At 31.3% G+C, this 25,938-nt stretch overlaps 1 protein-coding gene, 3 long non-coding RNA genes and 1 pseudogene across 5 annotated transcripts; 2 read left to right on the top strand and 3 right to left on the bottom strand.

Annotated features, from left to right (window-relative positions):
* The first annotated feature begins 214 nt into the window (after window positions 1-214).
* Window positions 215-1,425, top strand: LOC121224628 (uncharacterized). Its single transcript, XR_005922226.1, has 2 exons — window positions 215-919; window positions 1,002-1,425. It is a non-coding gene; the product is annotated as an uncharacterized lncRNA (long non-coding RNA).
* Window positions 1,426-1,550: 125 nt separating this feature from the next.
* LOC121224627 (uncharacterized) lies at window positions 1,551-5,979 on the bottom strand. The gene is made up of 4 exons (XR_005922225.1): window positions 4,821-5,979; window positions 3,047-3,113; window positions 2,645-2,706; window positions 1,551-2,571 (listed from the first exon to the last, which is right to left on the bottom strand). It is a non-coding gene; the product is annotated as an uncharacterized lncRNA (long non-coding RNA).
* Window positions 5,980-10,624: 4,645 nt separating this feature from the next.
* LOC107953385 (caffeoyl-CoA O-methyltransferase) lies at window positions 10,625-13,053 on the top strand. Of its 2 annotated transcripts, none has more exons than XM_041108231.1 (5): window positions 10,625-10,930; window positions 11,059-11,138; window positions 11,240-11,384; window positions 11,480-11,611; window positions 11,709-13,053. In XM_041108231.1, the coding sequence occupies exons 1-5, from the start codon at window positions 10,625-10,627 to the stop codon at window positions 11,817-11,819; spliced, it is 774 nt and encodes a 257-aa protein (XP_040964165.1). In that variant the 3' UTR covers window positions 11,820-13,053. The 2 variants fall into 2 exon arrangements, with proteins under 2 accessions (XP_040964165.1, XP_016744172.1); XM_016888683.2 differs by having other exon boundaries at window positions 11,480-11,612; window positions 12,434-13,053.
* On the bottom strand, window positions 10,795-12,136 carry LOC121224626 (uncharacterized). The gene is made up of 2 exons (XR_005922224.1): window positions 11,449-12,136; window positions 10,795-11,370 (listed from the first exon to the last, which is right to left on the bottom strand). It is a non-coding gene; the product is annotated as an uncharacterized lncRNA (long non-coding RNA).
* Window positions 13,054-24,100: 11,047 nt separating the features above from the next.
* Window positions 24,101-25,165, bottom strand: LOC107955929 (CENP-B homolog protein 2-like; annotated as a pseudogene).
* Window positions 25,166-25,938: the final 773 nt, after the last annotated feature.

Below are 25,938 nucleotides of genomic sequence, written 5' to 3'. Positions count from 1 at the left end.
ATAATCCTAGTTTTTTACTAACAATAATACTAAGTAACATCTTAATATCTTAATAACATCTTAATACTAACAATAATAATAATAATAATACTAACTAAAACTATCAATTTGAGTTTTATTAATCTTAGTAACTAAACTAAAACAAAAAATAATACAAATTATACAAAACAATAACAACAAGATAATCAATTATTTTTAAAAAAAATACCTTCTTTTTCTCTCTTTTTCTCTTTTTTTTTCCGCAGCACCTCTTCTTCCTCTTTTTTTCTTCTTATTTTTCTCCCTTCAGCTGGATAGAGCTCATGTTTATAACACGAGTAGTGCCACCAATCAGTATGGCACCATCGGTGCCGCCAACCAGTATGGCACCATCGGTGCCGCCAATCAGTTAGGCACCTTTGGTGCCGCCAATCACAAACCCTCCACCAGGGTCCTGTCACATCGGCGCAGCTTTTTTCTGTTTTTTTGTATATTTTGATAAATAAAAAATATATAATATTTTAGATATTTTTTATCTTTTATAATAATTTAGTAAAAAACCTCGGAGTTGGCTCAGAACAAAAAAGAACCTTAAAAGGACAAAAGCATTAAAGATACAGCCAGCCTGATTTGAAAACTGGCAAATCGTCTCCTTCTAGAATGCTCATTTTCTGCTTGATGATTCCAGTTCCACAGAGCACAGTTACCCTAACCATTCAATCTTCATTTTTGCACTCCTCACCAATTCAAGAACAAAAGTGTTACAGCTCAGTTCAGTTCTCGTTCCCGTTGGAGTCTCCGAGCCCAGCGACCACACTACGAAATCCGGTACGGCTCTATCCAAGTACATTTCTACTCCTTGTCTCTCTCATACTAGGTTACCCACGTCGCACAACAGATCTTCCTGCAGCTATCAACTGAGCCATTATGAAAAACCCAGGTTAGCCATTCCCTTGTATTTAGCAGAGGTTGAGATAGTATCCAAACGAGGTTAAGCATATTCCATATTTCCACTATGACAGGACAATCCCACATGGCCTACAGTTTCTGGACCCCCTCCACATCTATGACATATTGTGTTAACCTCAATTCTTCTATTATAGAGATTAACTAGTGTAGGCAGAAAGTTCCAGAAAGTTTTCCAAGCTGTAATTTTCTATTTTGTAGTTAATTTTAATTTCCACAAATTTTTGTAAAGGCCTTTCATGGTATTATGAAAATCTGTATGTTGATTGTCTCGACCACCCTTAAGGAGTAGCTTATAAGCACTTCTCACCGAGAAAACACCTGAAGGTTCGCCTCTCCACACTAACATATCTTCATGCTCCAACCTAGCTAAAGGGAGTCTTAGAATTTTTTCTGCAACACTTTCCTCAAAGGTATCCTTTATCAACCCCACATTCCATTTCCTATGAGAATGGTCAATTAAATCATATACCTTTTCGATGTTACTGTTGTTGATATTCCCATATACTCTGTAATTTTTAGCCCTTGCCAACCAAGCATCCTCTTGAATAGAGATTCGATTTACTTTACCAACCATTCTATAACACCCTTAACTCGTCTCCATTGTTAGAGTAGGGCTATGAAGCATTATTATGCAAATTGGAACATTTAACTTTAATAAAAACAAATAAGCAAATTAAATTAAAAAATTCAATAATTCATTTTAATTTATGTAAAAATACACTTACGGGCATTAAATTGAGCCTACGATGCCCAAAAAATAGTTTGGAAATGTTTGGGAATCAATTTGAAACAAAATAGAAAATTTTAGAATAATTGAAAAATCTTGAAAACAAGGGTCATACGGCCGTGTGGCATAGCCCAAGTCATGTGAGTATTTGATGTATGAGACACACGGGCATGTTCTAACCCGTGTATCTGCCTGTGTGGAAATTCAAAATAGGTTATATGACTATGTTGCAGGCCATGTGCCAGACCATGTGTGCATTCGAAGTTTGGTCACACGGTCGTGTAACTCATTGTGCCCGTGTGGTTTATCTTGCACCTAAAATTTAAATGACACACAGCCATGTGATAGCCCATATCCCATGCTATGTGCTTTATAATTGCCTCTAAAAAAAGCCATGTCATGCCCAATTGCTTAAACAAAAAGTCATCTTATTTCTACATGCATGTATATGACCAAAACACATTCAAACATACTCCAAATCATACCAAACCAACCATCTTATAAGACCTAACCAACATGCCAACAAAAGGCACCACAATCACAAATCAGACTTAATTCCATTCAACATTATAAGTTCATTCATTAAGCACACATCAGACATGCCAAAACCATTTCATAAGCATATCATCCAATAATGATTTACCTATAGTCTCATGGGCATGCATAAGGGTTCAATAACACACCTATTTACCTTATTTTTGCAAACCAGCAATTAAACATTAAGGCACACATAAGTTTGACACAATTCAAAACATACCAAATTATCAAGTTAACAATCAACCCTAATACATGTCATTTATAACCTTATACTAGAATAACCAAAAACTACCAAAATGATGATTGGATAGTGTGATCGTGCTCTGACGCGATTCCAACCAATTGAGCTTTTCGAGGATCTATAAAATAGAGAAAATAACTATATAAGCAATTAATACTTAGTAAACTCGTATAAAGAAAACTTAAACTTACCGCACACATTATATCTAACAACCAAGCATAAATTCATTATGTCACGTGCATAGTTTCCTTTCCTATACACACCATTTCACAAAGTTAGTAGGTGTAATAATGCACTTGTAAATCCAACCAAACCATGTCATATATTATAACAAAAATATCAAATACTCATATCAATATAGTTTATATCATCATTCAATATCAATAATCATTTTATATATTCATATACTCTTTAAAAGCTTTAATTACCAATTGAACCAAATGAAATGACGTCAGTTACTCAAGAAACATGCTCACACAAAGTGTGCCTGTACATATAATTTTAACTGTATTTGTAATGCTCACACAAGCTGTGAAATGGGTCTGCTCACACGAGCTGTGGGTCGAGATGTTAAGCTACATGATGCTACTTACACGAGTTGTGAAGAATCCACAACAAATGCATGACCTCAACCATCGGTAGGACATCCAAGACTAGTACCTGAAATCGTATAACCCTAATAACATGTCATTTGTATCCCAAGTATTCATAAGGTTCAAACAGGACCATTAAACAATCCAATTTAATTAACATCGCAATTTGATCCAATATCCAAAACGTCGTACAATTATCAAGTTAAATTATACATAGCACAATATTTATTAACATACAATCAAAAGATTAATTAATAAGTTTAATACTTATACAAACTTACCTCGACTAACACGGTTACAAAAGTAGAGTCGATGACTAATTCGAAACCTTAGCTTTACCACGATTCAAGTTTGGTTTGTTCGTTGGTTTGTTCGTTTCTTGATCTAAATAATAATTTCATTCAATTGAATAATTCAAATAACTTAAAATAATTAATTCAAGCTTTTAGCCCTTTTAATGTGAATTTATAAAATTACCCCTGGCATTTTAACCTTAGCACAATTTAGTCCCTAAACCCAAAACTTGCAAATTTACCATTTTTAAAGAAAAACCTTATTAACCAAATTTCATAGGGTTTCATTATAGCCCATATCATTCATCATTTCATCCTAATTCCATTAAATTTTACTATTTTCTCAAATAGGTCCCTAAACATTAAAATCATCAAAAATCACTTAATAAAATAGTTATATTTAACTACCAACCTTAATAATTTATCAACTAAATTCATTCATGACAAGTCCCTAAAATTTTAAAAATTTTATGAATTGACCCCTGGGTTAGTTAGATTAAGCTAATACGAACTTAAAGACAAAATTAATTAAAAACGAACAATTTTTACATACCATGCATATGAAACAAAGGTTGGCCGATTGTTCTCTACTCTCCCATGGTAATTTCGGTAAAAAAAATAGGTAAGGAAGAAGATGGCACTAATTTTTACTTATTTGTTTATGTATTTATTAGATTAATTACTAATTTACCCTTTAAACATTCAACTTAATTTTATCTATACAAAGTCCATAACCGTCCATTCTCATATCCTATGGTAGATTTACTAAATAAATCCCTTAATTCACTTTCTCATAACAATTTTATACCTTTCACTAATAGAATTTAACTTTTGCATCATTTATAGTTTAGTCCTTTTTCCTTAATTAACTATTTAAACCTTAAAATTTCTTAACCAAATTTTAATATGACCTTAATAAATACTCGTAAATGTTAAATAATTAATATTTATTGACACATTTATCAAAATCATGGTCCCGAAACCACTATTTTCGATACCATTAACAATGGGCTATTACACCTCCAACCAAGACCATCTTGCAGCAAACCTTTGTTGACCAAATGCTTAGCCGGGTGAAAGAAAGTAGATTCCCTAACCTTGCTTGGAAAAGTTCACATTGCGGATAATACTTAACTTTTAGCACTCGACTTAATAATGAATTCAAACTATTAATAAGACGCTAAACCTATTTGGCTAACAAAGGAACATTAAACAAAGTCAAACATTGAAATCTCAAGCCACCATTCTCTTTAAGCTCAGACAATCTAGACCATTGACACCAATGAATGCCCTTTCTGCCATGACTTCTCTGCTACCAAAACCTTGTTATTATGCTTTCCGGTTTTTGACACAATGACTTAGGCAACAAAAAGCATGAACCGTGCATAAACTAATTGGCCTAAAATTCATTAAATTCATCGGGCATGGGATTTTAGGAATGAGCACAATATTTGTAACATTTAATGGAACTAGAGGTTTACCTTTATTCAGGACCTTTAAGCAAGAAGAAGTAATGTCCTTCCCAACAATGTGCCAATACCTTTAGTAGAAAAGAGCCGGAAAGTCATCATCCCCTGATGCCTTTGTTGGTCCCATATTCTTTCATCGTGTGCTGTTCTGTCAACAAAGCATTTGCCTCATTGGAGATACATCTTCCTACCCCAGACAGAATATGTTATGTATCTTTGATCTTCATTGACTCAAAAAAGGATTAGAAATAATTTCGAACAATACTATCCATTTTAGCAAAGTTATGAAAAAAGTCGTGTTTTTATTCCTCAACCTCAACCAATTCGCCCTTGCTATCTGCTCTCAAAACTGTTCATCCTTATCAATCTCGAAATTTGACTGAATTTTGGTGTAATCAACTCCAAAAGATTGTTGTCATCTTTTTCCCTGACCAGAAAATACCCAAGTTTTTTTGTTAACTCTTTCTTGATGCCTACTTTTTTTCTTCTTACATCCGCTGCCCATCTCCCTAAGCCAACCCAAACGCGCTCTAACTTAGAGAGAATATCATCATCGTCCCCCTCTCAAAGACATTTCACCTCTTCCTCAAAAGACTCCTCCAACACCCACCATGCCTTGAACCAAAAGCGTTTAGATCAAAAGTCATAGTCATTAAGCTCTGACTGTATAAGAAGAGGTCAATAATTAGAAAAAGAGTGCATGTTAGGAAACACAGTCATCCATCTTTCATTCGCTACCCCCTATCTAACCTCTATCTGATATTTATTTTTGAAAGATTACCTATCTCCCAAGTAAACCACGGCCCCGAGTAACCCACATCCACTAGTTGACAATCACAAAGAAACTTTCTAAAAGCCTCCATTCTCATCTCCTCCCTTTCATTAAAATCTTGTCCCATAATCCAAGGAATATTCTGTGGTTGTCCTAAAATCCTTAGCAATTTTCATGTATCCTCTCTATTCCACGAATCTAGGGCCCCATAAAATCTCGTAAATCTCCAAATATTACCCTTCACACCCTCTCTAACTTCGGCATCAATATGGTGTTCTAAAAAACTCCTCAAAGTAATCGTGGAATCACCTCTTCTAAATTAGAGCATTATGGGGCCCTAACCATCAAACCCCCTCTAGATTCTTCAGCTGCAATATCAAACCCATTCAAAAAACCACATCTTCTGCAAACATTCTCCATTCTTCTTGAACTTAATTTAGTCTCCATAAAGAATACAATTTTGGGATTATACATCTTCAGCATATGTCAAAGTCTCCTTACAACCCGTGGCCTCCCCAAACCACGGACATTCCAACAATATATTTTAGTATCATACTTTTAAATGATAAAAGTTTTATAAAAAAAAACACAATATTGTTATAGAATAAATAAAAAATTATACTAGAAAGAGATTAAAAAATTTCTCGTATTTCATTTTTCACTTACAATGACTCTATTTACATTCGATGAAGTAAAAATAAATGAATCTTTCTTGATTGCTTCATTGAAATATCCATTTTACTCTCATTTTCATAAATGGATGAGACGAGTTTATCTCATAAATTAATGGGAGGGTTTAAAGGGATTATAGACATCCACTTTTAATATATTTATAACACTTCATCTTAGACGCTAATTAAAACAAAAGTGTGACTTATTAAAATCTTTATTAGCAAAACCTTTGTGGGATAAAACCTAATGAAGGAAAAAAAGTATACAAACTCTTATTGTAAGTTGCTTTATTAAAAACCTTTACCAGGAAAATTTGATAAGACAAAACCTTGATTAAAGAAAAAGAATACATGTATTTGGTCACCCCTAATGACAACGTCACTTAACATCTTTGAGATGATGCATTCTAATTTTGTATACTAGCCTTTCAAATGATGCAGTTGGCAATGCTTTGGTAAATAGATCTACTAAATTATCACTAGAATGAATCTATTAAACTTCAATATCACTTTTCTTCTTAATAGCACGAGTGAAAAACAATTTCGATATAATATGTTTCATTCTATCTCCTTTAATTTATTCTCCTTTTAATTAAGCTATACAAGCTACATTATCTTCGTATAAGATAGTTGGTGTCTTTTCTTGTAGAGGTAAATTATATATATTCTGGATATGTTGGATCATTTGCTTTAGCGAAATAAACTTTTGGCTAGCCTCATGCATTGTATTATTTCTGCATGATTTGAAGAGGCAGTAAGTAATGTTTGTTTTCTCAAATGTTATTATATGATTATACCACCACACATAAATAGATATCACATTCGAGATCATCATTTATGTGGATTCGATAAAAATTTGACATCATTATAGCCAACTAGTTGAGATTGTGTTACATTTGAGTAAAATAACCCAATATCAATTGTCTCTCTCAAATATCTAAATATATGATTAATTTCATTTTAATGCCTACGTGTTAGAGAAAATTTAAATCTTTCTAACAAACTAGCATGAAATGTTATATTATGTTGTATGTTGTTGCAAGATACATTAATGCCCCTATGGCACTAAGATATGGTACTTCAAGATCAATGAGCTCTTCATCATTTTCATAATGACGAAAGGGGTTTTTATTCACATCTAATGATCTTACAATCATTTGAGCACTTAATGGGTGTGTTATATTCATGTAAAATTTCTTTAAAATATTTTCTGTATAAAATAACTGATGACATGAATTCCATATTTTAAATGTTTGATCTTCAGGGCGAGACAAAACTTTATTTTTCTAAGTTCTTTCATCTCAAAGTCATTCTTTAAACAATTTAATGCACATTTTGAAGCTCTACAAGAGTTCCAATAATATTTAAATTGTTAACATAAAAAAACTATTATAAAGAATTTTGATCCAATTCTTTTTATAAAAACACATAAATAATTTGGATCATTTTTATAACCTTCATTTAACAAATATTCACTAAGAAAATTGTATCATATACTTATAAATTGTTTTAATTCGTATAATGATTTCTTTAATTTGATTAAACAATTTTCTTAGGAAACTTTGCATCCTTTCAGGATCTTAAATCCTTAAAATATTTTCATATAAACTTCACTATCAAGTAAGTCATATAAATAAGTTGTAATAACATCAACTAAATATATATCAAGTTTTTCATGCACTACTAGACTAATAAGATATTTAAACATGATTGTACCAACCACAATAGAGTATGTGACTTCATAATCAATATTGGGTCTTTGTGAAAACACTTGTGCTACAAGTCTTGCTTTGTATCTTACGAATTCATTTTTCTCGTTTTGTTTTCACACATGCTCGTTTATATCCTATAGGTTTGACACCTATAGGTGTTTACTTTTAACAAGTGAATTCAATTATGCTTCAATTACGTCTTTCCAATTTGGTCAATCCTTTTTATTTCTACATTCTTCAATAGGTATAAGTTCAATATCCTCATTTTCTATTGTTATTTCAGTAGCAATATTATAAGTAAAAATGTTGTTGACAACTATATTTTTTTATTCTATCTTTTTATTGTAATAACATAACTTATTAAGATCTCTTTATTATCATTGGTTTCATGTATTTGAACATTTTTGGGGGTTTTCTTATTAGTTATGTCTTTGGTCTCTTTTTAGGCACTTCCCTCTACAATATGACTATCTGGAGCATTTACTCGTTTCCTTTTACAAAGAGTTTTTTTTCTCTTTGGAACTTATTAGTCTACCATTCTTCAAGCGAGGCTTACTTTCATTTGCACTAGTAGATTGCCTTATGGGGGCATCGATATAGATTGGAGCATTTTTAGTTGGTACATGAGATGTAATAACTCTTTTAAGGTTAATAAAAGTATCTGGTTGTTGACTTGAAATATTTTGCAAATGAATTATCTTTTGAACTTTTAGTTTACATGAATTTGTTAAGCGATCTAGATGAGATAATATCTCAATGATGCATGTCATATAATTTCTTTTACTGGTTGTTCATTTTCTCCACTTAATACAGGATGACACACCTTTAAGGGAATTTATTGGCAAATTCGGTTTCACAACTATGAAGACAAAGGGTGTGACAAACTATTAGACTATTTAGGTGTTCATCATTGGGGTAGGTCACGAGCAGTTAAGGTGCACGCTGATAAATGAATCACCAAAAGGCTTACCAACATTATATGAAAAAGTACACAAATACATTGAGATAGAACAACTTCGAGGAGAGCTATGCTCAAATATAAAGTCACATGCTGGAATTATAGTAGTCCAAGCAAAGCCTGCACACCATCGAATGATCACCAAAGAAGAAAAGGCAATACAGGCATAGAGTTTTGGGGGGCAACATTTTTCTAGCCTTGCCAATTCACCAAAAAGTTACTTTGGGAGAGAAGATATCCTATGTCGATTTACTTTCGACAAAGCCCTTTATTCCCTCTTGTTGTTTCATTGACTTATATTCTCAAATCATATATGTTTTCAGCCTATTTTCGATTCAATATTTTTTAAACCTAATTTTGTTTGAGCAGCCCCGAATCAATCATCCCACTGACAACATTTATGCTAAAAAGTTGTTCCGATAATTCATATATATTCTGATTTTGTTTATTTATAAGATTTTTTTATATTTATATAACTTTTAATAAATTAATACTTTATATTATGAAATATTCATATACATGGGTCATATTTCTGGGCACCAACCCTCTTTAGATTTTTTTATTCTTTTCTTCATAATGCTTCCCCATTTCACCAACCTCTTTACCAACTCTCCTTTTCACACGCCTCTTCGCTATGCAGTGGTTAAGTCAACACATTTAAATCAATTGAAATTCATCTTAAATCGGTTCATATTTCATCTTAAATCATTTTTCTAATTAAATTTATCAGTTTATTATATTTCTCTGTTATGTAAAATTCCAATAAAATCTAATTATTAGATGATTTTTTAAATGTGTCTTTAAATTTTTAATTTATTAAATAATAACTAAATTTGATGGAATAATTAATAAGGTGTTTTCTTTAATGAAGGAAGGGATAAGGGTTGTTTAAACTTAATTTAATAATAAAGTTATATATTTTTATTTTTATTAATTTGTTGTATATATATTTTTTAATTTTTTTAATTTTTAAGTTAATAATTTAATATCAAAGATTAATAATATTTGTTGATTCATATGATCGACGGATGTGAAAATAGAGGGGATGGAATTCTGATCAAGAACGGCAAAAAGTAAAGAAGAAGAAGATCCCTCCTTTTAGGATGTCTGTAAAATTTTATTATATAGGGCTGAACCTCGAATTAAATTCCGGATTGAGTTATTTTTATTATAAGTATATAACAATATTAATTCTCAAACTTTCATTTTATCAAATTCGTAAAATAGAAAACTTGGATGTATAAAGTTTGAACATACACGCAGAAGCCAAGCATAAAAGTTTGTTGGATCCCCAGTACCACTACGATTTATGCTTTAATTATTTGCCGATTAAAAACTAATCAACTAATTATTCACATCTGATTCTGTAAGAACGTGAGACCAATTTCTATTATTAATGATAAAGCAGGTTTCTTTGATTGCCATTGCTTTAACCACCTTAATAGAACTGACAATCACGTCCATGATATTGGGTTATCCTTAACGATTGATTTTAATACAACCCCACCTGGGTCACAATCCCTTACAATGGATTATAGCACAACGCAATAAGAAAATTACTTGCAAGTTTGGTAAGATGGTAAAACATAAGTAAAGAATAATTCATGGATTGACCTGACTGAGCCATCATCGAGTCATGACTCGTTGGCCTACTTTCGACCAATGCTAATTGCCGTGCCACAGTTGGGGGTTGTCTGGTGAGAATGGGTCCCAGTCCAACTTTCGATCAATTTGGGACTTCACCAACCCCCGACCGGGGTGGCAAGGGGTCCAACCCGGATTTTCGACTTCATATAACCCCTTTGCATTTCTTCTTTCAACTCAGGTTTCCAATTCAAAGGAAATTGAAACTCGCTCAGGTCCATAAACAAAGGAAAGCAAAGAGAAAGAAGCTTTTCATTTCAAGGGTTTTAGCAATGGCAACCAATACACAAGACCAGCAATCTCAGGCTGGTAGGCACCAGGAAGTTGGCCACAAGAGCCTTTTGCAAAGTGATGCTCTTTACCAGGTATCATCTTCAATGTTTCAATTAGATTCTTTCTTTGCCTATTTCGAATCTTCAATTTCATGTTTGATCTATGATTTGATATTAGTTTTTTTATTTTTTATTTAATTGATGGGTTTTTGGTTTTGCAGTATATCCTCGAGACCAGTGTGTATCCGAGGGAGCCTGAACCCATGAAGGAGCTCAGAGAGTTGACTGCCAAGCACCCATGGTTGGTTTACTAATTGACCCAGATCCAGTTTCTGTTTCAGAGTTGGATTATGTAATTAAGATTTTACCCATTGTTGACTTGATTGGAATGAGTGGAAACAGGAACCTTATGACAACATCAGCCGATGAAGGCCAGTTCTTGAACATGCTTCTTAAGTTGATCAATGCCAAGAACACCATGGAGATTGGTGTCTACACTAGCTATTCTCTCTTAGCCACTGCCCTTGCTATCCCTGATGATGGAAAGGTAGTTAATTGATTGAAAATTACCCAAAACAAGTCATATTTAAAAAACAGGGGAAACTCATTACCGTCTTTTTTTTTTCATATATATACTTGCAGATCTTAGCCATGGATGTTAACAGAGAAAACTACGAGCTGGGTCTGCCTGTAATCCAAAAGGCTGGTGTTGCACACAAAATTGATTTCAAAGAGGGCCCTGCTTTGCCTGTTCTTGATCAATTAGTGGAAGATGTAAATTTCAACAATCCAATCCATTTTTTTTCTTCAGAATTTGTTAATAATCGAGTTAAATTTTATGCTGAAAAACAAAATTTAAAAAAAATGACAGGAAAAGAACCACGTGTTGGGAAGAAACCGAACAACCGAAACAAAGCGAAAGCACAATCGGTGTTCTTTCTCTCCTTATAACTCCTGTCAAAAATTATGGCAAGCACAATAGCACAAGATATGTTCTCTAGCAACCTTAATCAACCACAAATCAACTAATGCAACCACAACAAAAATAAATAGAGACACCGATATTTTTACGTGGAAAACCCCTCTAAATTAAGGGTAAAAACCACGGGACTTTAGAGTCCGATAAAGAGCTCCACTATCATCAAATGTTCGGCTACAAGATCACAATATCAAGCCTACAACAAGCATTCAACTCTGACAAGGCTAACAATATGTAATCTTTAGCAAAAGAGAGAAAAATGAGAGAACATCACCAAAAAACGCAGCTGCTGAAAAATGGGTATTTCCGACGCTAAAAGACTCGGATGAAAAATCCGACCGTACAAAGTCAAGAACACCTTATCGCCTAGCTGCTGTCCAAAAATCAGCTCAATCGAACCACGGATGGACCTTCGATCGAGGAGTTGATCGCTGCTGCACCAAGCTTCAATCTCACTCTCTGTTTTTCTCTCTGGATGTAATTGAGAATTTTGCTCTCAATTAAGAATGCTGCCCACTCCCACATTAAAAGGCCAAAAAATTGGCTTTTGACAAAATAAAAAAAAAGGCAAAACATTGTGGCAGAAAATATGAGTTTCCCACGTAGTGGGACCCATACCCGACACCACGGATCCTTTGACTTCATCTTTGTGGATGCTGATAAAGACAATTACCTAAACTACCACAAGAGGCTAATTGAGCTGGTGAAAGTAGGCGGTTTGATCAGCTACGACAATACCCTATGGAATGGATCGGTGGTAGCACCACCCGATGCGCCTCTCAGGAAGTACGTTAGGTATTACAGAGACTTCGTCATGGAACTCAACAAGGCTCTTGCTGTTGATCCCAGGATTGAGATCTGCATGCTCCCGGTTGGTGATGGCATCACCCTTTGCCGTCGCGTCAAATGAACAACCCTCACCACCACCAAAGCTTGGCCCACCTCTTACATTCCGCACAAAAAAGTTGACACCCACCTTCTGTTTCTTTCCTCATCTTTATATTGTGTATGTTTATTTTTATCATAATGCACGGTGGGTGGATGATTGAAGAATGCCATATTATTTAAACATGATCTGACGTATCGAATCATAATGATTCTCAGTATTATACACCATGGTGGGCGACCGTTCTAACTTGGTTGTATAATTGCGTGGTTTCCTTCCACCCACCACTAAAGGAAAAAACTTTTATGTTTCATTCAGACAGAAACGGGTACTTCTCAGTTTTTACTTCCAGTGATCAACTTTTTAATTTTCTCTTAAAATCTCTCTTTTAATGGCAAAACCACTTTTGCTTATTATGAATTCGACGCATCCGGATTGGGTGTATTATACCACTAAGAAGAAGACGATAATGAGCGTAATTTCTCCTAGGAAATATTATTTATCTATATATATGAACACAAAAATTTATCTGATAAAGGTCCTTCATTCAAAATATATATGCTAAAATTCATGATGCAATATTTAATATAAACATTGTACAAAAATTTAAAGGTAAAATTCATCTAATTATGCTTCTTTTTTTCTGTCTCTTAACTAATCCAAGGTATTTTTTAGTCCAATTCTCTTAAATTTGTAACGATCAGATAAAATGACTATTTTCTAAGTATAATAATAAATTTAGTCTCTAATATTTACAAATGAATTCTAAAGAAATTTAAACTTAAAATATTTATAAATCTAAAATCTTTTTTGGTATGTAACTTCGGCTAAATCATTGATTTCATTAGCTACAATATAAATTAAAACAAAACACAACTTAAATAAAAACAAAACCCAAATTAAAATAAAATAAATTAACACCATCTCATCCTAAAACACCAATGTCAAGTTACCAGTGTAATAATATTACGTGTGCATTACAATAGTGAGACATAAAATAAAAATTAAGTAGTATAAATTTATATTTTTAAACATGACAGCTTGCATGACAATTCAAGTATACTCCATGTTAACTTTTTGAATTTTTATGAACTTTTTATATTTTTAAAATTTTAATTTTATATTTTTATAATTTTTTGAATTATTTGTTGATGTGACATATAAGACGAATGGTGTTATGTTAGTATGATGCGTACATAAAATACCATGCGAGCTGTTACGCCAACAATATTAAAAATTAATGTTTTAATCCGTATTTTCATTAGAAAATGATTTGAATATTTTTTTTAAAGGTTAAAAGTCAAATCTAACTAAAAAAAGAAAAAGAACTAATTTGATAAAAGCCAAGTATTCTCGAAGAGTTGGTCATCGATGGGATCATTGGAAGACAACGATGATGAAGAGGAAAAGGAAAAAGAAGATGACATTGTCTCATTTGGGTTAGTGGAGGATGAGAAAAGAAGATTTTTGGGTTTTGTTGCTTCAAACTTAGAAATTAAGAAGAGGATAAAAAGGAGAAGAACATACATTACAATGGTGACCTTTAGAGCGGCTGAAAGTTTCAAGTTTGTTTCTTAAATCTAGGATTGTTGAACGTTATTAACAAAAACTAATTGGAAAGTATGAAGAAGGATGTGCGAACAAAGATTTTGGAGAATTTTGACAATGTTCTGGGTTGACGATCGGTGGCGTGCGGTGGACGGCGGCAACAGGCTGGTTGAAATTTGGGTTTGACGGTAGTTTTTTTGAGAAAACTGGTTAAAGAAAAGGTGGGCAAGAGAAAGAAATTAATGAGGAACTTTTGGGTTTATATAAAAATTTAAAAGAATTCTATGGCCCAGCTCAATTTCAATATTAAAGGTCACTCTAAAAAATGGTGTAATTTAATCCCTATCAAATTCAAAAGCAAACAATTATCCATCAATTTTGTTTAACTTTTATTGGTATAATAACAAAATTAGTCCTCAATATTTATTTGTAACGACTAATTTTCAACGGTGTCATAAAATTCGGTTTCAGACCGAATTAATTGAGTTGAATTAGTAGATAATTAAAATAGAATAATTATGAGTCAAGTACAGATGGGAAAGTAGTATTATTAAGTGTTATTGAACTAAATCGGTTAATAAAAATAGTATAGAGACTAAATTGATTAGTGAATAAAATGAAAGGCAATTAAACTAAGGAGCAGTAAAGAATAATTAGACCAACTTTAATGTTGAGATAGTGGAGTGTTATGATTAAAGTCATCCATTGTCATTAATATGGTTTATATTAAGTAATAGTTTTATGTTAATTAACTAAATGGGATTAGTTAAGCTTACTTACATTATTAATCTAAGTATATCTATATATATATGTGCAAGTTAGTGGGAGAGAGAAAAAAAACTCCGTCTTTTTCCTTAAGCTTGTGGTCCCTACATTTGAAGAAAGAAGAAAGTTTATTTTTCTTCTTCATTAAGAATTCCGTCCAAATTGATAAGGTAATTAAGCTTTTTCCTTGATTTTGCAGAATTCTAGTCATCTAAGCTTAATAGTACATGCCTTTAATTATTGAGTTTTAATCAAATTGTTGTTAAAAGATGATGAAATTAGGCTTGATAGAAATGGGTTCTTGACTATTGAGTTGAGATTATAATAGAATATGTTAAAATTGTTAAATTAAGCTTGAATCAAGCTTAAATTATATAGTTAAATTTCGTGTAAATGGGGATTAATTTGTAAAGAATAAAAACTTTAAGGATTGTTAATGAATAAAGGTTGTAGGGGATCCATGTATTATATTTATTAAGTCAGATTTAAATTCGACTGAGTAAATTGTGGGAATCAAGTATTTCGGATATTAGAGTGTATAGAGACTAAATCGAATAAGATGCATTCATGTATATAATGTGTTAACTTATGCTTGAATAGTGTGATTAATTAATTTTCCGTATTCAAATTTAATTTCATAGTTGAAGATGATGCAAGACCATCCCGGGACAAAGGGAAATCCAAAGCCGTCGACGAATAGATATTTTGGTTTGTGCTCTTATAACTCAAGTTCATTAAATAATTAAATATATATGTTTGAATTGATATATGTTCAGGAATGATTAACTATCAATAAGAATGTTTCGACAGGTACGTATATACTTGATTGGGTGATTTATAATCAGTTGGTTGAATGAATATACCTATATATATACTTGATGATATTTGCCCTATTAACGTTGTCAGATAGAGTCACGGGTATAGTTGGCATGCCATAGGGTCCACACTGATAGGTGGGAGGTTCAACACTATGCTGTTATAGTTCTCTAATACCTTGGGGGTCGAGAACGTATCACCAGCTCAAATACCCTGGGGTACGAGTGTATTCTGGTGTGGTTTCTGGGATCAGTGCAATTATGCCCGATTAGCACTTCAGTGTGTATTTGGTGTGATGGTAGATTGATTTGAGCATCTGTTCTTATCTAATTTGGTTAATAGGATTATAATGTAAAATTCGCATGTTGAACATTTATTGAATCAAAATGGGATATTGATACTAACATCAAACATGATTTTGATATGTTAAACTAGATGCAAATACTTTGTGGTGCATCGAAAATTATATCAAGAAATTGAATAAAGCATTAATGAGAATAAAATGAAATGATAAATTATCTAATGGTATATATGTATCTCTGATGTTAATGTGAAAAGATTAGTTGGTTAACTTGACTTATAATGTTAGTTATGTTTATTAGATCTTGTTATGTTTATAACTGAATTCAAATTATGTTAACACCATTGACTAACCATTACTCAGCATACAAACTTGTTTGTTTCTGTGTGCAGGTTCCGAATAAAAGTTATAAAAGTTTTGTGGTCAACCATCCAACTTTCACGCTCAACTCAAAAACCATTATGATCCTATTTTGTATGTGTATATATATATATATATGTTTTGAAGTCATATGGCATGTATCTAGGTTGGTAGGCTTGTTGCTTAAGTTAGTTTTGGCACTTTTGGTAAGTGACCTATAATGTTATATTGGTTGAATTTTATCTTTTGATTACTAGTTAATTATGCTTGATTATGTGAGTTTGAATATGCAATTTGGTTAGTTTAGTAATGATGTATTGAAGGTTATGGTTTGGTAATGTTTGAACATGTTTAGATAGGTTAACTGGATTAATATGTTTTGTGATAAGTTTTAGGTATGTTTAGGTTCATTTAGTTAAGGCTTTGGATACTTAAAAGTATAGAATTTTGACCATTTGGTCACTGAGTCTCAGGCTCAGCCCTGGGGGTCGTCTGGAGGTGTGGCCGCCTAGGGCCCAAAGCTAAAATAGGTCAAAAATATTGTTTTCCAGTTTTTAAGGGGCCCCCAAAAAAATTTAGCTTTTAAAGGCCCAAATTTTTTTTACCAACTTTTAAGGGACCTAAATTTTTTTTCTAACTTTTAAGGAACCTAAAACTCCATTTTATTGTTTTTCCTAGGACCTTAAAAATATGAAGAACTGGCCTGCTAAGTCTTAAGACAGAAAGAACATGTCTCAAAACCGTTAGAAAAAAATTTACTTAATTTTTGCATTCAAGAGCCTGATTTCTCAAGACATATTTATATAAGTCTCAAGACAATTGTTCGTAGGTCTTGAGTTGTCTCGAGACAAGTGGCTTTTGTCTCAAGATAGAAGTACATCGAAGCTAATTAGATTTTTCCATGCTCTAAGTCTCAAGACAAGAACCCTTTATCTCGAGACATTCAAACATCGAAGCAAAAATAGGAAAACATGGGAGGTTGGTGTAACACCCCTATACCCGGTTCGACCCAAGGAACCTGATATAGGAATATTACATTTGGTGCCAAAGTGATTATGGCTAATCACTAATATATTTGAACATTAAAAAAATAATTTTTTATAACTTATATTTTAGTCCCTATTACTTGGAACACACTTAATCTTCCTAAGTACATGCCATTCTATTCAAAATTTTGAAACATACCCTCTCGACACTTGGAGATGTTGTAATACCCCGAAAATTACTACAGTAAGAAAGTAGGTATCCTTGATAGTAAAATAAGGAAATAAAGTGACAAAAAGGGAAACTTTGAGTTATGGCAACATTGGTAATTATATTGTGACATATTAATTCAAGAAAGGATTAAATCGCAAAAGTGAGAAAATTTTTGTTGCCCAAGAGTAAATACTCAAATGTGAGGGATTAAAGCGTAAATAAGAAAAATTTGAAGGGCCAATAGTGTAAATATTTTAAGGGTGGAATAATCTAGAAACTAAGGAAAATGGATGAATTAGGACCAAATTGAAAAGGTGAAGAATTTTGAGGGACTAAATCACAATTTTACCAAATTAAGTGAAGACTCAAGGATGGAATTTTTAAAGATTATAAAGGGCAAAATGGTCAATTAGAAGAGAGAGAAATCTAGAAGATAATGATGATGTTGGAGATATTTTATATTAATTAATTAATTAAATATTAGTTTATTAATATTTTAATTTAATTTTTAAATGATATTTTATTTTTTATTAGTATTTTATTTAGTATATTAAGAAAAGGAAGATGAAGAATCATCCATTCCACCATATTTCCATGCAACTAACGTGAGAAGAGAGGAGAAGAAAGAAAGTTTTGCTTTCTTTACAATTTGGTCCTTCCACCAAAAATTTACCATTTTCACCTAAAAATCAAAAGAATTTCCATAGCTTCCAAGAGAGAAGAATAACAAGAAGACAATGGGAAGCTAGAATATCAAGTTAGATTCAAGAAATAGAAGCTGGAGGAGAGATAAAATCAAGTTAAAGATTGAAATCAATAGCACAAGGTAAGAACATCAAGATGTCAATATATTTTTAAGTTTGATATTATTGAAAAAGCATGGAAATAATGTTATAGTAGAGTTTTCTTATATAAGGTCTTATTTTCTTGATATATTAGTGAAGAGAAATAAGTGAAAGAGATGGGAAATATTATAGAGAAAGGGAATAAGGGAGTTATACACCTAGTAATCAACATTTTGCACTAAAATAGTTTTGGACAGCAGCAGTAGGTTAACTTTGAAAAATCACCATAAATTGTGGAAATAGAATTAGAGTATGAATAAAATATTGAAATAAATATTATTGAGTTTACTTTCTCATAGAAGAAACAGTGTAAGTAATGGAATTGTAAATCATGAGATACAATAAATTTTGTGAGACAATGTCAGAATGAATTTGGGTTCCCCTATTCTGACTTTGAAAAATCATTAAAAATTTTTAAAAAATAATTATTGGTTATAATTTATATTTTTAAAATCCTTAATGAGTCTATTTTAAATTGAAACAAACGGTAACATCATCCAAATTCTGTACAAAGAGATAATTAATTTTTAGTGAAGAGGGGTCGGAACTGTCAAACAGTGAAACAGGGGAAACTTTAAAGAATAAACTGTACTTATTGGCTAAACCAAAAATTCTGAAAATTTTATGGTAAGAATATATGTAATTCTAGTTTCAGATAAAATTTTTGGATGTCAATTCGGAGTTCTATAGCTTAAGATATAATTAATTTAGTGACTATGACTCAAGTGAACAGCTTGTTATGAGTAAACAAGTTAATAGTGGTATTATGTATATATCAAGGATGTGGAATGGAGTGGAGGAGGAGAAAAAATATATGTGAATATTAAAATAATATGAGTTTATTTTAAAATAGCTAATTTACATGTTTTAGGTTTAGGGACTAAATTGAATAAAAGTAAAATTTTAAGGGTAATTTTGTAAAAATGTCAAAAAGTGACAAATTGCATGAAATGAATTGTTTTATTATTTAAATTAATAAATTGAATGAAATATTAATTTATATCAAGATTGGGTGGAAATTCGAGGAAAATAAAAAATTACCAAAATGTCCCTAAATTTTGGTATTTCTGCAATTTAGCCTGGTAAGTTCGTGTAACTTGAATTATATTCTTAGATGATATATTGGATTGAGAAATTGATTTGAATAGTGAACATGAGAAATTGTGAATTGAATGAAATGGAAATGAGGCTTTGAATTACATGAGTAAATATCGGGTCTCGTAGGCCCTATTTGTTATGAATATAATATTTCGAGGATATGTTGTAAAGAATTATAAAATCACGTTAAAAATTTGAAAATTTTAATTGGGATGAAATTTTGTAACTCGGTTTAATACGTATGCAAATGTATGTCTTCTAATAATGTCTCGTACCCTATTCCGGCGTCGAATACGGGTAAGGGGTGTTACAATGTGACATCACCAGATTCGGTCATAACGTTTAGACCGAGTTTGGGGTGTTATAGATGTGATGAGATGGATGCTCACAACCTCAATTACAACTCTTCAAAACCACTGTACTTAATCTACGCACGGAAAACAAAATCGTACGCTGAGTAAAAACTCAGTGGTATTTCCATAATCTGAATATTTAAAGATAAAACAATATAATATGCACATAATAATTATAGGCACAATTGAATATTTAAAACCATATTTATTCATACAATGACATTAGCCATGCATTACTCAATTCATGAATACATCATTATATACCATACTCAATTTTCATCACTTGCTATATATAACAGCTTTCCATAATTTGTTCACATATCATTTAAACAATGGCAATATCCATTCCACATTCAATTCATGAGTATATAACTCGTGTATTCCATGTATTTATAACATATTTCACATTCTATTTTCAGTTCACTATCTCAATTCCATTTCTCATACCATGCCATTTCAATATCAATTATAAAACTTTAATTATATGTTTACCCCTATTAACACGACTCGGACTCGAACGAATACACGGATCCAACCAACACACCAGTTTGGCACCTAGTGCCTCATCGGATAATTCAAAGTAATAATTTGACACACAGTGTCTCATCGGCTAAACCGTAGTAAATTGGCACCCAGTGCCTCATCAAATTAATCTGAAGTAGTAAATTGACACCCAGTGTCTCATCGACTCGAAGTCAAAGAAATCTCTGAACTCTTCCAATCTTATGGCATGCCATCTATATCCGACTCAGCCCGATACAGTTAATAGGGTTTAATTTCACTTTTCGATTACAATCAATATTCATTTCAATTCAAATAATCAATATATTCAATATATATACCAATTCAATCAATATAAATTCAATAAATTCATCACATACTAAATCAATCCATTTTAATTGCAAAACACAATAATTCTCACCTCAACACTTACCATATACATTAAATTGAATTATACCAATTAACAATTAACAACTCCCTATTTTCACATAAATTCCTAAATTTTAAAATTTTCACAATTTTGTCCCTATTACACAAAATTTACTATTTATTCTACAATTTAATCCATTTTCATTTCTAGCTTAAAAATCTATCAATTTAATCCCTAATACTAAAATTATTCAACATAAACAACACTTAAACTCAATAATTTCTAAAATTTTGACATGGGTTGGGTAGTATTTAACACCGAAATTCCAAAAATATAAAAATTACAAAAAAAGAGACTAAATTGACTAACCAATTGAACTTGAAACTTTAAAACCCCTAAGGCCCTTCGTCTTTCTCCTTTCTCCCTTTTCTTTTTCTTTCTTTCTTTCTTTTCTAGTTCGTTTGGCTTTCTCTGTTTCTTTCTTTTCTTTTTTTATTATTATTATAATATAATATATATACTTAAACATTAAATTTTAATATTATATAATATTATAATATAGATATTTTTACTTTAAATTTTATAATAATATACACTTATGCGGCCTCATTAAAGAAAAATGGCATAATTGCTTCTTAGTCCTTTTAGTTTTTCTTTAATCTATAATTCAACTTTCACCCTTTATGCAATTTAGTCCTTATACCTAATTACTCTTAATTCATGCAAATTTACCTAACCAAAACCTAATTAACCACACAAATAACTTCAAAAATATTTCTAATAAATATTTACGAGTCTAATTTATGAAAACGGAGTCTCGAAAATATATTTTGTGACACCCATGACTATCGGATCGTTACAGTTGATCTTGAGACATAAAAAACCTTGCCTCGAGACACATGTAGTATCTCAATACATAAATTTGAAATTTGACATTTGAGTTTGTATTCGAGTCCTAACTCTGATATTAATTCGTTATAACCCCGTAATTAGTTAAAATAGATTCTTATGTATTACGAATGAATGCGTTTGATCATAATGAATTGGTTTATTATTTTGAACGAAGATTATGAAATAAAATTTTGCGAATTTATGTCAAGTTAGTTTGAGTCATTTCAGCGACGTAATGTGATGCAACAATCAGGTCAGGTGTCACATTATTTATTTTGTCAATTAGGTTCTGATTTTAAAAAAATTAACTATTTTAGCCCTTAACATGTATATAATTGTCAAATTTGATTCTAATCATTAAAACAATGTATCTACAAATTAAAAAATATATAATTTTTTTAAAAAAATCTCTTAAAATTCAAAAAAATATAAATCAATTAAACTTCAATATATATAAATATATGTGTTTTTTATTTTAATTTCTTTTTTATTTTTTTCTCTCATCTCTTCTTCGTTTCTCCCTCAACCAAAGAAAGTAAACATGTTTCTCCTTCAACAACAAAAAATTAAACCTAGAAATCATGTATTCCTCAAGTTCAAAGCAAAAACCAAAACGATATTTTAAAATATCAAAACCTTCTTTATCTTAAAAATCCCAACTCGAAACAGTTAATTTCTTATTTTTATTTTTTTGAGTGGATGTGGTTCCTTGCTTATTTGTGAATCAATATGGTTATATTTGTATTGTGATGTTTGCATATTTATAAATTGTGTGTTTGTATGTTCATGTAACCATGAATCCTAGTGTATTTTCTAGATTATTGGCCTAAACAATGGGGTTCAAAGAATTATTTTTTGGGGATTTCTATGTCGTTTTGGTAGTTTTTATATTTGCTAGAAATTTTGTTTTACCTTTGTGTTTCATCCATTGCAGTAATAAATTATAGATTTTATGATATTTGAGATAGGATTTCATTTTTATGGTAAAAAAGTCTTGTGCTATTGTTGAGGTACGTTGTGTGATTCTATGTTGAGTGGCACTCTGCAATGCCTATTACAAACTACCACAAAGATAGGGAATATACTTGTCATATTTGTGTTGGCAATTTTATGCAGCAAAATCTTTGGATTAGTTATTGTGCAAATATTTTGAAGATACTAGAGTCCATCTATAGAAACCGATCCGTTGCTGGTAAAGATTGGATTAGATTCAATGAATCAAAACAACCCTTATTTTGTGAAGATTTGAGTAGGATTGCAATGCTGAGTTTGGAAAGGTCATATATTCATCAAATTAATGATTTTATTGTTTGATTGCAATAGCTATTTTAAAGGAGTTACTTTGTATTCATTCAGATTCTGTGTTAGCAGCTCGAAATTAATATATGCTAAAAGGCTTGTCTAGGCAATGTATGAGAGTATATTGATAGCAGTTGTATTTTTTCTTTAGGGAATTATTTTTGTGATATTGTAAATTGATTTGTAAACATTGTTTATTTACTGCATAAGTTCTTAAGGGAAGATTTGGAGGTGAGTGTTCTAGTGTACAAATGTGAGATCTTTATACTTGGAGAGTGATAGCATGTGATTCACTCGTTGTATTGTGAATTAAAGATAGTAAAATTACTCACTGAGTTAGGCTTTGTAGACTTAAGGAAACCGAATTGCGTAAATAAACTTTGGTGCTTTTATTTGCATAGGTTTTGTGGTACCAAGTCATAGTGGTCACTACAGTCAAACATTTCCATTAATTGTTGTGTTATTCACTAAACATCAACTATAGGTAGCGACAATTATAAATTACATTTGACAAATGAACATATCTAAAAACTAAAAAACAAAAAAAAAATTTGTGGATCTTTAGGATTGTCACGATTTGGCTATGAAGCTTTAAATTTGGAGTGATGGGTTCAGCTTTGTGAAGCATGGTGTGATGCTAATGGTGATAGATGGTGTCGTAAGTGAGGACCGTATAGTAAAACCTCGATAAATGAATATTTGATAAATTAATAATCTCGGTTAAATAATTTTTTTTGTCCCGACTTGGGCCAATAGGATAAAATAATAACCTCTCTAAATGCATAAGATAATAATTTTTTGAAAAATCCTTAAGGTCCCAATAAAAATATAAAATAATAATTCATTAAATATACTGAAAAATTTATATGAAATACATAAAACTAAAGTGTTTTCTAGACAACTCTTATTTTTTTTCAATGTTATTCTTTGCTAAGATATGCTCTATTGTTAAACTCCTTCTTTGCATGTGAATCAAATACAATTTCATCTTTAACTTTTAGAAGGGCATAAACCAAATCTGATATATTCTTCTTGTGTTGTATTAAATAATTCTTCAAGGTATCCACAACTCGTCATCAGCTGACACATCCATTACTCCTTGAATAATTTCTTCATCCGTAGGTGGCTCTATTAAAGATTTATTTTCACTTGGATAATTCAAAATCTGCATAACATCCATGGCATTTCTATAGTGTAAATCAGAAATTACTTCTTTTAATTTATGAATGCCTTCAACATCACCAATTTCTTGTTCGAGAGGCATATCCTCCTCGGATCGAATTTTGCAATGTCGAAAACAATTTGCAATAGTTGTAGGATTCACATCAATATTCCAAGCAGCATTAATAAAATGGATTGCATCCAATACATTAATCTTTTCAGGATTTTTTTTCTCCTTTCTCGTAACCTTCTAAGATGCTAGAATAAAAGCGACGCCGATAATAAATCTTAACTGCTCTAATAATTCCAGTATCACATGGTTGAATTTTTTATGTTGATTTTGGAGGCAAAAAGAATAATTCAACATTTCTCAAGCCTTCAATAACCTTGGGATGGGTTGGGCAATTGTATAATATAAGCAACACCTTTCTACCAGTTATTCTAGCATCAAACCAGCGAACAAGATCTTGAAAAAGTAATCCAATTATCCATTTTTTTCTTGTCTCGATAATGACAGTTAATATTGTCAGTATTCACATGTTTAAAGGCATTTAGGATTAGCAAACTTACCAATAACCCAAAGAGTACTTTATCTGAACCATCCTCATTGCAACAAACCACAACAGTAAGTTTTTCCTTGTACCCTTTTTTGCCCTTCTAATTGCTTTGCAGCCAGTGAATAATCTGCTTGCAAACGATAAAATAAGCCTGTTTCATCCATATTATAGATATCCTTCCAATCAAAATTTTCCAATTTAGCTCTTATTTGAGGTAAAGCATCTTCAATATTATCCATAAAAATTGAACCACTTTCACCAAATCTTCTATAAGATTTAATCCCATGTCTTGCCTTGAACCGTTCTAGCCAACCAATTGAACAGTTAAATTCAGAATTTGCATCACCATACATTTTCTGTAGAAACTCTTTTGCTTTAGTTTGAATCATTTCTCCAGTCATGTTTACTTTCTCTTGATATTGGAGAAACTACTCATACAATATATTCTCTAATTTGGGATATTTGGTCGGTTTGTGTCTTTTAACATTGCTATTCTTTATCTCTTTTTACAAATATTCAGATGATCTTTTAAGAGTATTTGATATTGTTGATTGGCTAACAAAGAGATCAAATGTTTGTTGAACCCACTGTTACAAAACTTTTTGACTTAAAAAGGGATGCTCATTTTTGTACTCACATAATGTTTTTCTCATCTTATCTGTCAATGTAGATTTTTTTACACCTTTCAAATGGGAAGCTATGGAGGAAAAGATTAAATGAATTACAATATTTTGATATGTACATGTGTTTATTTATAATAAAATTTTTAATCTATCCAATGAACATATACGTATTGGATTTTGAAACCATTAACTATTTTTTTCTTTTTGGTTACATGAATCAATTAATTAACTCTCTCTTTTTTTGTTACGTGAACGAATTAACTTTGATTCATTGCACCTACATGCATATTGGATTTTGATAAAAAAAAAACCATGCATAGAGTATGGAATATTCTCTAAATTAATAAATATTAATTTATCGATTAATTAATAAAATATTCATTTATCGATAAACTAATAACCTTGATAAAATAATAAATTTTTCAGGTTCCAAGGATATTATTTTGTTGAGGTTTTACCGTAGAACCAGATAAGATGGTGTTTATGAGTTTTGGGTTGAAAATAAATATTTTTTTGGAATAAAGAAGAAAGAAAACAAATTAGTTTTAATT

The sequence above is a fragment of the Gossypium hirsutum genome, chromosome D12 (genome assembly GCF_007990345.1).
Source record: "Gossypium hirsutum isolate 1008001.06 chromosome D12, Gossypium_hirsutum_v2.1, whole genome shotgun sequence".
Taxonomy (NCBI): domain Eukaryota; kingdom Viridiplantae; phylum Streptophyta; class Magnoliopsida; order Malvales; family Malvaceae; genus Gossypium; species Gossypium hirsutum.
The sequence above is the reverse complement of the archived record's forward strand: the minus strand, read 5'-3'. Positions and strand labels throughout refer to the sequence as shown.

What these genes read in the sequence shown, in the direction of transcription:
- LOC107953385 (XM_016888683.2), top strand. Translation starts at nt 10,625, where the DNA reads ATGGGTCCCAGTCCAACTTTCGATCAATTTGGGACTTCACCAACCCCC. An exon ending in TTGACTGCCAAGCACCCATG is followed by an intron (nt 11,139 to 11,239) that starts GTTGGTTTACTA and finishes GAGTGGAAACAG; the next exon opens with GAACCTTATGACAACATCAG. An exon ending in CTATCCCTGATGATGGAAAG is followed by an intron (nt 11,385 to 11,479) that starts GTAGTTAATTGA and finishes ATATACTTGCAG; the next exon opens with ATCTTAGCCATGGATGTTAA.